Raw genomic sequence first — 16,443 nt, 5'->3', positions numbered from 1 at the left:
TAGCGCCGTAGCATAGGTAGGGCACTCTAGTTGTAGCCTGTTCGAGGGATGCGTGTAAAATGTGTGCGAGAGTGACAATTCGAGAGATCGCTTGAGAGTGCGAAAGGAAGAGAGAAAAGAGAGAGAGAGAGAGAGAGAGAGAGAGAGAATAAACTCGTGCGAATTCCGATTTGAATGCATATACTACTTATTACCTAATTGCAAATATATATATATTCACATATATATGTTCTGTATATATACATATATCTATGTGTATATATATACATACTCGAAGAAGCTAGTTACTTAACGAAAATCAATGATTGAGTATATACAGAATCTATACATATACCTTAAACGTGTGCCTATGTGCGCACGTGCGTACACTTCATCTCCACCCTCGCGATCCCTGGCCTCTTCCTCTTTCTCCTCTTCCTCCACCTTCGCAGTCTTTCGTCTCTTACCGTCAGCCTCGTCACACGCACTTGCGCACATATCCATTACGCATTATCGTAGCCATGTTGTGTAGGGATGTCTTTAACGAGTAAACTACGATTTCTCATGTTACATGTTATGCGAAAAAAGCAAAAAAACACAAGCAGAAAGAGGAAATCTTTTAACGACGAAAAATTTCTTCCGGTCAGTTGCAGGATCGTTTGAGGCGCTACGTATTAAAATATACGCGCGAGTCCAAATGTGACAGCGAGAGGGATGTAATAAAAATGCGCGTATTCTGTATACATACTTAATGCTATATACAATTAAGTCAAATTACTCGCCAATCGCGACGCTTCCCTCACGATCTTTTCGCAATTTAATTCCCTTTCTTTTTTTGCTTTCGTCGCGAGAAAAGCCACAACGGTGACGGAACTTATTGACGGACTTTTATTCATACAAATACATTATTAATGCAAATTGTTACGATAAGAATTCGCAGTATCAATTTTGACAATGGAGATATGAGAGGAAGAAGGATGCAATCCGTTTAACGTATCGCGGACAATTTTTAAAAATCAAGTTTTTATTTAAGGACTTGGATTAATTAAAGATTCTAATTTATACTTTTAGGCAACGATCGAGTATTAAGTGGTAATAATTTTTCGAATTTAAGTTGTAATTTATATAAAGTATTATATAAAGTATTTGAACAACACAATTGCAACAATATATTTATATAAATTTTTCTCCGCATCCATTTATTTTACGTTTGTGATGCCTGTGAAATAATCTGACAATTGAGACAGATGTTAAAATTTCACGATAACGCATGGTTTATTCCGAGTTAAAATAAAAGGAACGACATTATTGACAACTGAAATTTTTTTACACACATGAACTGTCGTCACCGATGCGTTAAAACGGCAAAGCCGTAATGAGATGATGTCTGTATAAACTCACTCGTACTTGTTCGTGATGAAAATTGCGCTATCTGCGGGCTCTTTGATGCTCTTTAGTAAAGTACGGCATATATGGCTTGTCGCGGTTTTGCACTACTCTCTTTACAATGCTAACCGCTCATTTCTCCACTTTTGCCATTTGGCAACGCGTTCCTGCGAAGTCTTGTGGTGAAAAAATTCTACTTACTAATTATCCGAAGGAGACTGTGTATCTTCTCGGCGTGGCTCCTCTAGAAAAAGTGCGAGTAAACAGCCTCGAACGGTAGAAATACTTATTGCGTGATTAAATCCGATTCTTACGAGGGTACACCTTCGCCTACGTCACTCTTTACCTGGATTTCAATGTTACATCATGCAATAGAAAGTACTTAAAACGATTGAAGAAAAGAAGCTGCGTTATTACAACAATTCGAATTAACGTAGGCATTTATTTAGAATACTCTTCGAGAGACAAGTTTCCACACTATATATTAATTGCATATTAAATAGTCAGTTAAAAACCGATTGTTGGAAGAAACGCTAACGTTACGATAGCGATAAATTGAAATCGTGCGAACGATTCTCTTCAAAGTTCCCAAAGGTCTCGCTTAAACGCTGAATATTGTATAATCATATAAGCGTATTCTGACTCTTCAAAACTTTGATTCGCGAGTATTTATTGATATACAGTCGACAATAATCAAGTAACAAGAGTTTACATTCTATCTATCTCACATACTATTCAGTAAACTCAACAAAAACAAAGATACGTTAATCAACGATCGAGTTCTATTTGTCTCGCTCGATTCTATCACATATATATCGCGATACTTGCAGTATAGATTCTTTTTTCATCATTAATCTTTACAAAAAAAAAGAGAGAGAGAGAGAGAGAGAGAGAGAGTACCTTTTTCATACTAATAACTCTTGTTCTTTTAAGTTTTAACGCGACGCAATAATTGGACCGTGTAATTGAGTGTATTTAGAATTGGCAATATTTTTGTTAGCATTAACGTTTTATAAAGTTCCTGAGAGAAAAGAATCGATTATATCTAAGAGAGAGAGAGAAAGAGAGAGAGAGTCGGGATGTTTTATCAACGTATTATAAAATATCAATGCTGTTATACCGCTCTCTTATATCCCATTTCGTTAGTAAAATTTCTCTCTTACTTCGTTATAAAATTATTCTTATCCCCCGTTGTTGTTATCACCATTATATAATTACACAAGTAAAAAAAAAATAATCTTCAGAGAGTATATAAAAACGCGTTATGAGATTTAAAGTAATAATTACTTCTCAGCTACTTGAGAGCGAACGTTATGCGATAAACGTTCTAATTAACAGAGATATATATAAAACCGATAAAAAAAAATACCGCTGATTCTTTTAATCATACCTGGACATACTCGTATCTATAGTTATTTATCCAATTACAATTTGCAAATTAGATTGCGCAGGGATAAGTAAAAATATCGCAATGGACTCATCTCTCAGCGCTCTATTTTCTGCATGCACATGCCCTATTGCGGACGATTAGGTATCATTATGCTACGATCGTGGTTATTGCGACATTATTGTTATAGGCGTATCCATTATTGTACCGCGGCATGTTAATTGCTCGAGGTGATTAAAGGCTCGACAATATCGGACGATGTTCGATGAATCGGTAGCGTGAATAAATCGGATTGGAGCACGTTTGAGTGCTCGAGCCTACCAAGATCCTCGCACGTCGATCACATCTCTTGTTATGGTGAAGAATTAAAAAAAAAAAAAAACAGAGCGCTCCCCCTACATCTCGCCATTGTATATACGTATATATTAATGCATAATATTGTCATAGGACACGCGAGAGCGGGCACAAGAGATGGTTATTATTGTCGTTATTAATGAAATTGCGTGACAAACGAGAGTATTTCGTTGCGTTTGAAATGCCTGCGGGACAGGATCGTTAGACGACACAGCGTCGATAATTTTATTTTTCAATTTCGGACTTGGATCGGAATATCCCCTTACGATTACTTGGACTGTTCGGTATGTAAAAACGTTCCTAGGAGGCGACTAATGTACCTCTCCGTTCCATTATTTTAAGTTCCGTGCACCGACAGTAAACTTTATCGTTAAGTCTCAGTCTCTCGTTTTAAGAAATCGAACAATACGTCAAGGACAGCGGCATCTTCTTCAAACGGTCGCGTATTCGATACAAACGTACATACATCTGTCAATCTCTGATTGACGCGATTCTACGCGCGCGAGGCAGCTCTAACTCTCGAGTGGTATCCATCATATATTTCGCGTAAGGAAACATTCAGATACATATATTCCGTACGCGCAAAGATGTACGTAGCATATACACGAACGGCACGATGATGTTACATACGCATTTAAATTTTTCTTATAGCGTTTACTACTTAGTAGATAAGCTAGAGAACGTCGTAGAAAAAAGAAACGCGTGTCATACCGAGATGTAAATTTTTATAAGGTTTCAAAACGTAACGCATTGTTGTTAGTCCGCGACTATAGGGTGATTCGAATGCGCGATACGACTTGACAGTTAACAGCTGCTTCAAGAAAGATAAATCTCCTTTAACACAGACCGGTATGCGACCGTCGAAACATGAGACAGCTGACTTATGTCGCTAGGATGACAGCGATCAAAGTGTCGACATGCGTATCAAGACGAGTGGATGCGTCCTGTTCATTTGCGAAGAATCCGTCACGATATTCCGCCTGATTGCATCGTCTTAACTTTGATCGGGAGAATCCTGGCGACACGCAGCAGCCAGGAAACAGGCGGGATACACCGCTGGTTTATCGATTATTATCGCAGATATACATGCATTATTCCGTACCAAGTACGGCTAGAGAGCTACCGAGTAATTTATTATAGGATTAAAGAGTCGACTGTAACGCGAGCACGAACGAAGAAAGGCCTGCATCGACGACCATCCAACACTCTTCACACTCTCAACACCCCTCTTCCCACTTCCTTTCATCCTTCCCCCGATCTTATATTCCCTCTCTACACCCAGTCACATCCCTTGTACCCTTAAGAAAAACAAAATAACATATTGTAATCTATTGTAGATTGTTGTAGATAAATTATACGGTTTGACCGTACATTGTTACTTTTTGTCGACAATATAAAAAATACACAGATATATAAGTAATTACCATCGCTATGTGTTTTTATTTCTTTACCTAGCTTACATACCGATTGGTATGTTAATAAAATATATATATATATATATGTATGTATATATATATATATATATATATATATATATATATATATATATATAAATGTTATAAATTCGCGCGATTGCGGTTAAATTGTTTATTTCTTTTAATACAAGATAAAAATTGTAATATATAATACATTGTAATAGGGGTCGCATGCTGTAATTTTTGGTATGAAAATCATTGGCACGCTAATAGATAGAAAAATGATATTTACAGAGGAAAAGAATAATTAATTTTTAAATAGATATACCTTTGGAAATTAATGAGTAATACTGGGCATGCTGGGCGATCCTACCACATCGATGATATCTGCTTTAATTTCAGGTTCTGTTTTTGGCAGGAGTGCCGCTGGTATTGTTAAAGTCTGAAAAAAAAAGATGCGTCAGATAAACGTAAAACTCAATATCAATCATTATCGAACGATGTTATTTGAAATTATGTCTATTTAAAATATTATATTTGACGATTACCTTCCCTGGTACTAGTGCTTCATATTGGTGCCTTAAAGACTGTAATTCATAATCACATGTCGACAACGCGCTTCTCAATTCATAATGCAAAACTATGTCGCTACGTAGTTCATTAAATTGCTGACATATCTGTTCCGTTGGTGGTGGATTCAATTCTATAATAGAAGCAACAGTTTTATCGGTTAATTTTAAAACTTTACAAAAATGCAATATAAAAAATATAAACTGTAGTTTTTACCTAAATTTAATTCATTTAGCATTTGTTCGATGCCTTTCATCTTTTTTTGACCAAGACTACTTGGTAATTTGATTCTCTGAGAACGAAGAGTAACACCACTATTTTTGAAATCAGGGAATTTAATTCCAGCTGATTCCACTGCCTATAAAATTTTAAAAAATTACATGAGCACTTTATAAATGAATGTACTATATATAAAGTAAATTTTTTTGTTGCACTTACATGAGAAGTATCAGTTTTGTTTGGTCTATTCCTAGAAGAACTGCTACTTTTTTTGGAAGATTTTCTTTCACTCTTTCTGGGATCTGCTTGATGATCAGCTGCTGTAATTAATTTTTGCAAATCTTGTGTTTTCCTATCTCTCTCTTTTTTCCTCTGCTCAATCTTGCGTAACTCGGCAAGTAGAGTCTGTTCCTCGTCCACTTGTTCAGGAGTACGTTCAAACAACTTTTTTAGTTGCTCTTTTCTACGCTTTTCATGTTCCGCATCAAAAATATATACCTTGTCAGAGTGGGATTTTGCCTTTGTCAATGCAGCGCACACCTGGTAATATCTAAGCATTTATCTATTAATTGCAAACATATGCTAAGAAAATACATCTGAATTAAATATACATACATCATGCTTACCTCTCTTTTAAATCTTCTACAGATCTTGCGAGAAATCTAGTGCGATCCCACCTATCCTTAATGATAATGAATCTAAGGTCAAATCTCCGGCACAAGTCAAACAAATGATCCGTCTCTGCTCGTGACCAACCATTGGTCACTAAATGCTGGACATATTCCGCATTTGTGTACGTAGGAATAGGAACTTTCTTGTTGAATTTTGCAAAGGGATATTCCTTTCCGGCATCAGCAACACGTCGCCAGTGATGAAAGACAGCACCGTCCGTGCGTGCCGGATTTGTAAACGGTGTCCATTTCCACGGCCTCACTTTTTTCATACCAAGCTTGGCTCGTACTTGTTTGTATCCCTTCGCCGTGTCGGTCGGGAACAACGGTGGTACATCATTATTATCTTTGCAGAGGAGCGCAAACACCTCGCGATGCATACCCTCAGGACGTTTTGGCACTTTGTTGTAGTCATACCGTTTGCGATTCTTCTTGTCGCTACCTATTATTGACTCCTTCGTAAGTTCCGTCGTAGGCACCTCGATGTCCAAAATATCACGTACATCTGCCATCCTGACGGCTCGATTGAAGGTTATGTTTCTGTTACGAGATATTTAACGATATACCAAAACGAAATTGATATTGTTTTTCATCACCGTGTCCCGAGCACCTAATCTTCTCAACTGTGCAACATAAAACTTATAAATCACTATTCGAAAATAATTTTTTCATGCATGTACATAAACACACGCGAATACACCCGCATCGAGTAATGCAAGTGGATAGTGGATTGACTGAGGAACCTATCAGCTGCGTTCGGAAAACCACCGTAAAGTGATCAACTTTTGGAAAACGGATTTGATTGGTGGATCTAAAAAGCCAATCATAAGACAGATGTAGTGAAAATTTCATGGAACCACAATGCGATGTAATTTGTGAACACTCCTCTGAATCAAATTTTTTGTAGTTTTTTCATACGCATACTTTTTAGAAAATTAATAAGAATTTCATTAGTTTCTACATTAAAGGTTTAAAATATTTAATCACACTTTCATGAGAGATATCACATACATATATCTTGGGATGTATCAATATCATAATAATTTCTAATGTTATATTTTCTTCCACACACTCACATAGGAAATATTCACTCACGAATTTTTTATTGAGGCTTCAACATGATATCGATACTTTGAGGGGCCGCGACATCAAGTAAATTTATTGTACCAGGAGCCCGATAATTTGTGGAATGTGATGAAATTGATGGTCTAAGATGATCCGCTTTCTTTTCAGAGTTTAAAAACTTGCAGTACACAATATACCAAAAACTTTGTACAATATTTTTAACTAATCCTGTAAAAATTTGGAAATGATAAAAATTGCATATCATCACTTATTGGAAAATTTGTTGTGTTTGCATTGTATTTACCACTTGTAACAAAAATACCGCCCACAGTAGCACATAATTTCACTAGAAATTGAAAAATGGTATCACGTTCCTGAGTTACTTTTATCTTAAGTGCACTCATATCATATTTAAAAAAAATTCCTGGTATCCCATGAGATCCCTTATGATGATCAATTGGTCTTTGATGATCTTTAACACTGTATTGGTATGTCTTAGATGTACTTAATAATGTTCTAATATCAGTAGGGACAACTTCAATAAAATATTGATACAGCATCATGTCTAGAAAAAAATCACCCATTAAAATCACCCATTATATATACAGAGTTTCTTACTATTATTTCTAATAACTTGTAATCACAAAACTTACTATTATCTGCTATCTTTTCATCACCTTCAAGAGGATGCACAATACCTGGACTCGGTCCACCGAAAGAAAATCTATTGATCCTATGAGTGAAGTTATAATCTTGATCCGTCATATATGCAGAAATATGTATATGACCACGTGGCAAAGATAATGATTTCCCAGCAGTTACATGAAAATTTCCTGCGACTTTATTCACAATTAAACTACCATGAATACGACAAGCATTTGTTGCATAGTCTGGTTTATGCGACCTAAATAATATAAAATAATATATTTATACAAATATTCACAATTTTTAATAATTAATATTGTAGAATTACTCAAGCAACAATCCATTTTACATACCGCATTGGCATTTCACTGTAAAGAGTAATCTGATTGGATTTCCAAAGAAGTTCATGAATAGCATGATATTCTTCTCTTAAATATGAATTCATGTGCTTCAAAGCTTCAAAATGTGTTCTTTGCTCTGGTGTTAATTCCCACCATGTATCCTCTTCCTCTAAAGTATCATAACTTATCATATTTTGATTTGTAGAATCTAAAACATCAGCACCAATACGACCACATGGCATAGCCACTGTTATATCGATATTAATTTGCAACTTTGCATCAATTTCAGTATCAGGTTCGAATTTGAATTGCAATCTGCTATCAAGAAAATAACTCGTTTCTGCTATTATCAAATATGCGATGATTAACATTGTAAAGATAGAAACTGGAACCAAAAAAAATTATTTAGAATATTAATTGAGGTCGATAAGAAGAATACTTTCCCTAAAAATAAATCCAAATATTTAATATAGATATATTGTCAGTTTTTGCTAACTTACATGTTCCTCCCACTGCAGTTTTGTCGACGTATAATTCGGGAACTTTGGCAAATGCATCCAGTTCCTTAACTGTCTTAACATTGACATGTCGTCGTCTCAACATTTTTATAATATTTATACAAAATACAAATTTTTACAAATTATTTAAAAGCACTCACATATTCGTCATTAATCTGTAAGAAACATTAATTCACTGTGCTTACAGAAAATTCATGTCTAAACATGTGTATTCGATATTTACCTTTAGAATTAGTATTTATCACCATATTCGGTACACGTGAATCAATTAATTAAAATGGCGTGATACTTAATACATTTTCAACATGTAAATATATATCATATACAATTGATACATTGTACGCGCATGAGAAATATAAAATATGATACGAACGTTAAACCTATATGAAGCGAATATTACAGCAAAGGTCGTTTTCTACAGGAAGATGGCGCCACTTTACATACATTGAAATTTCTTAATTATTAAATTTTAGGCACGCTAAAAGTCCTAATTTCATATATTAATACTACGTATATAAATTAATATATTACATAAAACACTCAAATTTTATTCGATATATATATGTGTATACGTAAAGTATCTTACAAAGCAAAATAAAATTCATAAATTAAAAAAATATATATATAATTTTCTAACCAATTTATTTTATTTTGAAAAACGTATATTTAAAATATCTTCCCTTTTATTTTTTAATAAATTTCGCAATAAATTCTGATAGGATTTATTACGATTTATATTTAAGGTGCAAAACTAACATATTTAAATAATTTTTCTCTTTTAAATGGTTGGGAATGTTTCCTACGGTTTTCTAAACTAGTCTTACATCTTTAAGATTAGTTGCATAAACTTTGCAGTACAAAATGAATAAGGATGGTTTTTTTACGAATATACATAATTATGTATTGTTACTATAAAAATATTTAAAGCGAGAATAGCCAACATGTAAATAAACTTGGGGCCCTGATAAGGGCCGTTGTGGTCTTGAGAGGAATTGTTCACTTGGAGCTGGTGTACTTGGTGACGGCTTTGGTGCCTTCACTCACAGCGTGTTTAGCCAACTCTCCAGGTAGCAGGAGTCTTACAGCAGTCTGAATTTCCCGAGAGGTAATTGTCGAGCGCTTATTGTAATGCGCCAAACGAGATGCCTCGGCAGCGATACGCTCGAAGACATCGTTGACGAAGCTGTTCATGATGCTCATAGCTTTGCTGGAGATTCCGGTATCCGGATGTACTTGTTTCAATACTTTATAGATGTAAATGGCATAACTCTCCTTCCTCTTCCTCTTCTTTTTCTTATCGGTCTTACTAATGTTCTTCTGAGCCTTTCCGGCTTTCTTCACAGCCTTGCCGCTCGCTTTGGGTGGCATGATTTAAGTTTTTCGTAAAGCACTCGTACAAGCAGTCGCAGAGACGGAGCTTCGAAAAGTGACGAAAAGTCCAAGACGCGGTCCTTATATACAGTAGAGGGGCAGTGGCGGCGCACCAATCACATCGCGCGCTGCGGCCAGCCGTACGTATCTGACGCGCCATTGGACGCGCGACGTAACGCAGGGTGGTATAAATAGTCGGCGAAGCGGGCACGAGCTCCACAACTGATCGAAGCGTTGCTCACTTCGCATCGAAGAAGAACCTTGTTCGCTGATCGCAAATCATCATGTCTGGTCGTGGAAAAGGCGGAAAGGCTAAGGGAAAGGCAAAGTCGCGATCTAATCGCGCTGGATTACAATTTCCCGTGGGACGTATCCATAGACTTTTGCGTAAAGGAAATTACGCTGAACGCGTTGGAGCCGGTGCTCCTGTCTATCTTGCCGCGGTGATGGAATATCTCGCTGCGGAAGTATTGGAGTTGGCAGGAAACGCTGCACGCGATAATAAGAAGACCAGGATCATCCCCAGGCATTTACAACTGGCCATCCGTAATGACGAGGAGTTGAATAAACTGCTCTCTGGCGTTACTATCGCTCAGGGTGGTGTATTGCCGAACATCCAAGCAGTCCTGTTGCCGAAGAAAACTGAAAAGAAAGCTTAACTACAGATTGGCAGTCGGCTACAAACGGCCCTTTTTAGGGCCACCAATTCCTCATGCGAAGGATATCTCGTTTGCAATTCTTTTACTAGAAATTTTTATGAACATAATGACATGTATTATTCTATTAAATATTTTCACTTCTCTTTTGAAAAGCATAATCTCACCTGAAATGCTACTATTATTTTAAATTATTTAATTATATTAAATGATAAAAATACAGAATGATACACAGGCATAATTCTAGAGTGAAAGAGTGCATTTAAGAAGTTCCCAAAATGACCGCAGGCACTCTTTGGCGCTATCGAATACCTCGTGAGTCACGAGTCGTGACGATTCTGTAATATTAAAGAGACTATACGTGACACTTTGACTATGTATTAAAGCGAATAGGTTAAAAAGTGTCAATTAAATTGCAATCAAAATTTTAAAGCAGCGCATGATTGAATCGATTATACGTGGAACAAAGTAGAAGTTTTAAAATTCTCTATTAATTATGCTTTGTTGTATTTTATTTATGTTAATATATGCATACACGTGCACGTGCACAAAGAATCTAAATTTAATATCAAGAATAATATATCAGAATCCAATAGACAAATATGTAAATGTAATAAAAAAGGTATTAATATTTCTAACTTTTCATACAATGCAAACTTATAATTATTGTCATCAAAGACGGCTCTTAGAAAAAATTATGGTTATTTTATTTGCAATAAATCAGGTAATAATTAGAAAATTGTATTTCTTTTATTACACTTTTTACTATTTTTTGAAACGAGAGTGCCTGTCAATTATCTTTTGTCTTGAATATTGAGTTATTGCTTATCATCGTTCGTGTTAAACATTCGAAAGCGCAGACTCAAAAAAAGATAAATTTATCAATTCAGTACTTTCGATACATTCTTTTATTTCTTCGAACAAAGTTATTTCTTAACACACTGACTTCGAATAGATTTACCCGTTTCATAATTTGAACTTACCGAGTTTGCAAATCTTTCTGCGTCAGAGTCCTAAGTGTTTATCTCTCATAAACGATAAGTAATATTAACTCGATATATAATAAGAGTATATGCAATAGTATAGAGTATGCATATATATTTATAAATAACGATATCAAGCCGAGAATAGAAAAATAACAATGATAGATCGTTTTGAAAAATATAGTCTTGTAAAAACTGCAAAAAATATTAGAAAGTAAAAGATAAAATTTAAAAATGATATCGAGTGTATGCAGTTTATGAAAAGTAAGATTACAAACTTAATTGCTTTGAACGCAGTTTATAAAAAGAAAGATTACAAACTTAATTGCTTTGAACGTTATCATACCCCTAACAACACACATGTCCAAAAGACGTCCATAGAATATCTAGAGGACAGCCAAAGGATATTTTATGTCCTCTGGATGTCCTCTCGATGACCTCTGGACATCTTTTGGACATGTGTGTTAGGGACAATTAAAAAGAACAAAAATATATAAATTTTTATCTTTATATAAATGTTAATGATAATGATAATCTTATTTTCGTATAAAACAAGAACATATTATAATATAAATTTTCAATAAATTTGATCTTATAATAATAGAGAAATATACTACATTTTATTTTTAACATTTCATGACTTCAATCCTTATACGATAAGAGATAGAAGAATTGATAAAAGTGACTCGTATCTAGAGAAGAAAACTGATAAAAGATATGCGGTATCTGTTAGTATTTATTATTAGACAAATCTAATTCGAATTGTCATCAGTGTTAACATAAGATATAATATATATGACAAAGCTTATTTTACGTGATTTTCACCAATAATATTGATAATATCAGATACGCTTGACTTTTAGATAGATCTTGGAATTTGGAAATGAAGATGTTGTATTTTAATATGCAATATGATTTATATTATATATAATTTTTACATATGTATTCTTACAATGTACATATTTTTATATATATTATATTCTATACAATCTTTACATATAATTGACATAATATTTATATTTGTCGATATGTATAAAACCGTCGTTTAATCGAAGCAGAAATCGAAGTCATCGAATGACAAATAAGTTAAATACATTAAGAAAAAAAATTATCAACTTGATTAAATGAGTTTAGTTATCACTTTCTTAATTGGAATATTTCAGTATTATTTGATTTAAATATTTCAATTAAAAAAGTGATAATTGACTAAACGCACTTGATCAAGTTAACAACTTTTTTTCCTCAGTGTACCAACTTATCAAATATTAACTTTACACAGGTAAAGATCGCGTGGAATAATGAGGGAAATCCACGGCGTACGGTGGCTGATCGTGCTCGCTGACCCAAGCGGCTCCGTTTTTACCTTTCTGTATGAGATCCAGCAACGCGGCAGCCACGTTGTCAACCGCTTGGATCGGCTTAAACTGCTCGGCAGACTGTTCGGCGTATTCCGCGTCGAGGAAATGGATAACTCTGTCTGCCACGTTGTCGCTTAGATTCGTGCTCGTCATGCCTGGACATATTATGAGAACTCGCACCCCGGTGTAGTCGTACAGACCCGCCAGAGCCTGACTGAATCCAAGTACGCCGTATTTCGAAGCCGTGTATACCGGTCCCGAGAAAAGCACAGATAATCCAAGTATAGACGAGACGTTGACGATCACGCCTCCCTTGCCGCCGTTGTACTTTCCCATGTGCTCCAGGGCCAGATACGAGCCGCGAATGACCGCCTTGAGATTGATGTCGATCGTCTCTTCCCACTTGTATTTGTCGTTAAATATACCGGCGTTGTTGATGAGAATATCGAGAGTCCCGAACGTATCGACGACTTTTTTGAATGCTCCGTTTAGATCTTCGGCCTTTGCCACGTCACAGGGGACGAAGATAACGCGTCCCGTTCCAGACTTCTTCTGCAACGTGATCGCCGCATTTTCACCGTTCGACGTCGGCAAATCGATTATCGCCACACTTTTGGCACCATTAAGAACCAATACTTCCGCGAACTTGTAGCCTATTCCTCCGGCTCCTCCGGTGATCATCACCGTCTTATCGCGAACGTTGTCCATCTTGTCTTCGAGAAGCGTTTGATGACTTCGTATTGCAAAATGATTTGCGTGCAATTGATGTAAGTCATATATATGTCTTTTATACGCTAATCTGTAGTAGGGTAGGGATGAAGAAGTATAAGTATTTGTAGCAGATAATGATAAAGCAAAATACGAATAAGTATTCGTTATGTTGTATGTACTTTATCATTATCTGCTACTTTAATGATGATCTGCTAGATTTGCTAATCTGCTAGATTAATGATTTTTACTGCCATGTTTATCTGAAAGTTTGATGTTTGCCTATTATATAATTCAAATACTCATTCCATTATAATACATTCGAAGCTAAAAGTTTAAATTCATACTCTTTAACCGAAATATAATCATTATCTTTGCATATCTCGTTCGTGCGCAATCGATATTTATAAAATTTGCATAAATAAGAGTATTTATTAATAGAGGAATATGAAGATCTAATAATTTTTAATTAATTAATTTCTATTTATTATAGTACGAAAACTAAAGGCGATGTAATAAATACGCTGTAAATATATAATATAACATTAATATAATATAAATATATAATATAATATAAATATAAAATATTGTATAAAGATAAAATTATAAATGCGAAATTTATATTCAATTATATTACGAACGCGCATATTATGATAGCATATGTGACACAAAATATATATTATTCTTTAACAAGTGAGATTAATAAAATACATACATTTTTGTAAGAGACAGATTAATGTTACATTTAAAGTGAGACACAACAACATAATTTGTATAGTCAAAGAACACAAATCCATCAATATTTAAGTTTTCAACGCGTTTTTATTTCTCTTGCCCAACTAGAGAAAATTCGATTTGTGACCGGTCTCGACGATCCAGCTCGATCAGCTGTTCGAGGGAATAAAAGTGATCGAATTAAAAACAAGTCACATACACCGAGAACAAAATTGTTAACTCGATTAAATGAGTTCAGTCAATTGTCATTTTTTAGTTGGAATATTTAAATATTTAATTAAAAGAGTGATAATTAACTTAAATTAATTATTGATTTAAATATTTAATTAAAAGAGTGATAATTAACTAAACACATCTAGTCAAGTTAACAATTCATCTTTCATCAATTTATTACATATCAATTAATAATTAATATATATTAATTAATAATTAATATATATTAATTAATAATTAATATATATTAATTTATATCACTTTATTAAACATTACCTTTATACAGGTAAAGATCGCGTGGAATAATGAGGGAAGTCCACAGCGTATGATGGTTGATCATTCTCGCTCACCCAAACCGCTCCGTTTTTACCTTTCTGAATGAGATCTAGCATCGCGGTGGCCGCATTCTCGATTGATTGGGTCTCTTTAAGGACAATCTCTTCAGCGTATTTCGCGTCGATGAAATGGATAACTTTGTCCAAGATGTTGTCGATTAGCTTTGTTTTTGTGTCGCCTGGACACATTATAAGGACTAGCACTCCGGTGTAGTCGTACAGACCCGCCAGAGCCTGACTGAATCCAAGAACGCCGTGTTTCGAAGCCGTGTATACCGGTGCCGCGGGAAACACGCTTAATCCAAGTACAGACGAGACGTTGACGATCACGCCTCCCTTGCCACCTTTGTATTTTCCCATGTGCTCCAGGGCCAGATACGAGCCGTGAATAAGCGCCTTGAGATTGATGTCGATCGCCGCTTCCCACTTGTGTCTCTCGTCAAATATACCGGCGTTGTTGATGAGAATATCGATAGTGCCGAACGTATCGATGACTTTCTCGAATGCTTTTCTTAGGTCTTCGGCCTTTGCTACGTCACAGGCGACGAAGATAACGCGTTCCGTTCCAGACTCCTTCTGCAACGCGATCGCCGCGTTTTCACCGTTCGACGTCGGCAAATCGATTATCGCCACACTTTTGGCACCGTTAAGAAGCAATATTTCCGCGTACTTGTAGCCTAATCCTTCGGCTCCTCCGGTGATCATCACCGTCTTATCGTGCACGTTGTCCATCTTGCTTTCGAGAAGCGTTTAACGAATGCGAATATCGCAAAGCGCGATTTGAATTCGATATAAATATATATAGCCCTTTATCGCGCCTTTACTATTCGTCGACGAGCAAGGTAGGGTAGGGATGAAGGAGTATTCGTTGTGTTGTATACACTTTATCATTATTTGCAATTTTGATAGATTATTGATTTTTATCTGCCACGTTTGTCTTAAAATTTTATAACATTTTTCTTTTATATAATTCAAATATTTATTTCATGATAATACACTCGAATCAAGTTAAAGATTTAAATTCATACTCTTTAACAGAAACAAAATCATTATTTTTGCATATTTTGTTAGTGCAATCGTTATTTATAAAATTTACATAATTTCTAGAGATCTATTAAGAGAGAAATTTGGAGATATAATAATTTTTAATTAATTAAGTTCTATTTATTATACAGCAATAACAAATATATAATATTGTACAAAAAGTAAAACTATAAATACAAATTTTATATTCAAATTCCGTTACGAATAAATTATTATTGTCATGTAAAAATGTGCAGAGTGCGAAGGATTAGTGCAACTAAAATTGCATAGAAGTTAAAAGATTGTATATACACACTACACAAAATATCGAACATAAAAAAAAAAAAAAAAAATATGACTATAAAATTGTTCTATAAATATTTATATCATAAACATAAAAAAGTGGCAATCCAGTATTATTATAGTATACATGGCCAAAGTAGTATTATTCTTTAACAAGTGATATAATAAGCTATATACATTTTTGTAAGAGATAGATTAATATTAAATT

General features: G+C 34.8%; 5 protein-coding genes and 1 pseudogene across 7 annotated transcripts; 1 reads left to right on the top strand and 5 right to left on the bottom strand.

The window, feature by feature from the left end:
* Positions 1-1,818: 1,818 nt before the first annotated feature.
* Dmap1 (DNA methyltransferase 1 associated protein 1) lies at positions 1,819-6,799 on the bottom strand. 2 transcript variants are annotated; one of them, XM_083081549.1, is made up of 6 exons: positions 5,937-6,799; positions 5,530-5,860; positions 5,308-5,449; positions 5,070-5,224; positions 4,850-4,963; positions 1,819-4,404 (listed from the first exon to the last, which is right to left on the bottom strand). In XM_083081549.1, the coding sequence occupies exons 1-5, from the start codon at positions 6,491-6,493 to the stop codon at positions 4,859-4,861; spliced, it is 1,290 nt and encodes a 429-aa protein (XP_082937675.1). In that variant the 5' UTR covers positions 6,494-6,799; the 3' UTR covers positions 1,819-4,404; positions 4,850-4,858. The 2 variants fall into 2 exon arrangements, with proteins under 2 accessions (XP_082937675.1, XP_082937674.1); XM_083081548.1 differs by lacking the exon at positions 1,819-4,404 and having other exon boundaries at positions 4,679-4,963.
* A 144-nt stretch (positions 6,800-6,943) lies between these two features.
* On the bottom strand, positions 6,944-8,915 carry LOC145961398 (endoplasmic reticulum-Golgi intermediate compartment protein 2). Its single transcript, XM_083081550.1, has 6 exons — positions 8,774-8,915; positions 8,533-8,705; positions 8,045-8,417; positions 7,700-7,950; positions 7,351-7,611; positions 6,944-7,274 (listed from the first exon to the last, which is right to left on the bottom strand). The coding sequence occupies exons 2-6, from the start codon at positions 8,633-8,635 to the stop codon at positions 7,084-7,086; spliced, it is 1,179 nt and encodes a 392-aa protein (XP_082937676.1). The 5' UTR covers positions 8,636-8,705; positions 8,774-8,915; the 3' UTR covers positions 6,944-7,083.
* A 196-nt stretch (positions 8,916-9,111) lies between these two features.
* LOC145961403 (histone H2B) lies at positions 9,112-9,962 on the bottom strand. The gene has a single exon (XM_083081555.1). The coding sequence runs from the start codon at positions 9,916-9,918 to the stop codon at positions 9,547-9,549; it is 372 nt and encodes a 123-aa protein (XP_082937681.1). The 5' UTR covers positions 9,919-9,962; the 3' UTR covers positions 9,112-9,546.
* Positions 9,963-10,151: 189 nt separating this feature from the next.
* LOC145961402 (histone H2A) lies at positions 10,152-12,133 on the top strand. The gene has a single exon (XM_083081554.1). The coding sequence runs from the start codon at positions 10,206-10,208 to the stop codon at positions 10,578-10,580; it is 375 nt and encodes a 124-aa protein (XP_082937680.1). The 5' UTR covers positions 10,152-10,205; the 3' UTR covers positions 10,581-12,133.
* Positions 12,134-12,452: 319 nt separating this feature from the next.
* On the bottom strand, positions 12,453-13,687 carry LOC145961399 (15-hydroxyprostaglandin dehydrogenase [NAD(+)]-like). Its single transcript, XM_083081551.1, has one exon. It carries the CDS (start codon positions 13,624-13,626, stop codon positions 12,832-12,834), a length of 795 nt encoding a protein of 264 aa, XP_082937677.1. The 5' UTR covers positions 13,627-13,687; the 3' UTR covers positions 12,453-12,831.
* A 599-nt stretch (positions 13,688-14,286) lies between these two features.
* LOC145961400 (15-hydroxyprostaglandin dehydrogenase [NAD(+)] pseudogene) lies at positions 14,287-15,772 on the bottom strand (annotated as a pseudogene). Its single transcript, XR_014435635.1, has 2 exons — positions 14,851-15,772; positions 14,287-14,514 (listed from the first exon to the last, which is right to left on the bottom strand). The product of XR_014435635.1 is annotated as a 15-hydroxyprostaglandin dehydrogenase [NAD(+)] pseudogene (transcript).
* Between the last annotated feature and the right edge of the window lie 671 nt (positions 15,773-16,443).

Source organism: Camponotus vicinus, unplaced genomic scaffold, assembly GCF_025532165.1.
Source record: "Camponotus vicinus isolate PSW18456_S1 unplaced genomic scaffold, iyCamVici1.0 SCAF_11, whole genome shotgun sequence".
In the NCBI taxonomy this organism is placed as follows: Eukaryota; Metazoa; Arthropoda; class Insecta; order Hymenoptera; family Formicidae; genus Camponotus; species Camponotus vicinus.
This window is presented reverse-complemented; position numbering and strand designations above follow the sequence as displayed.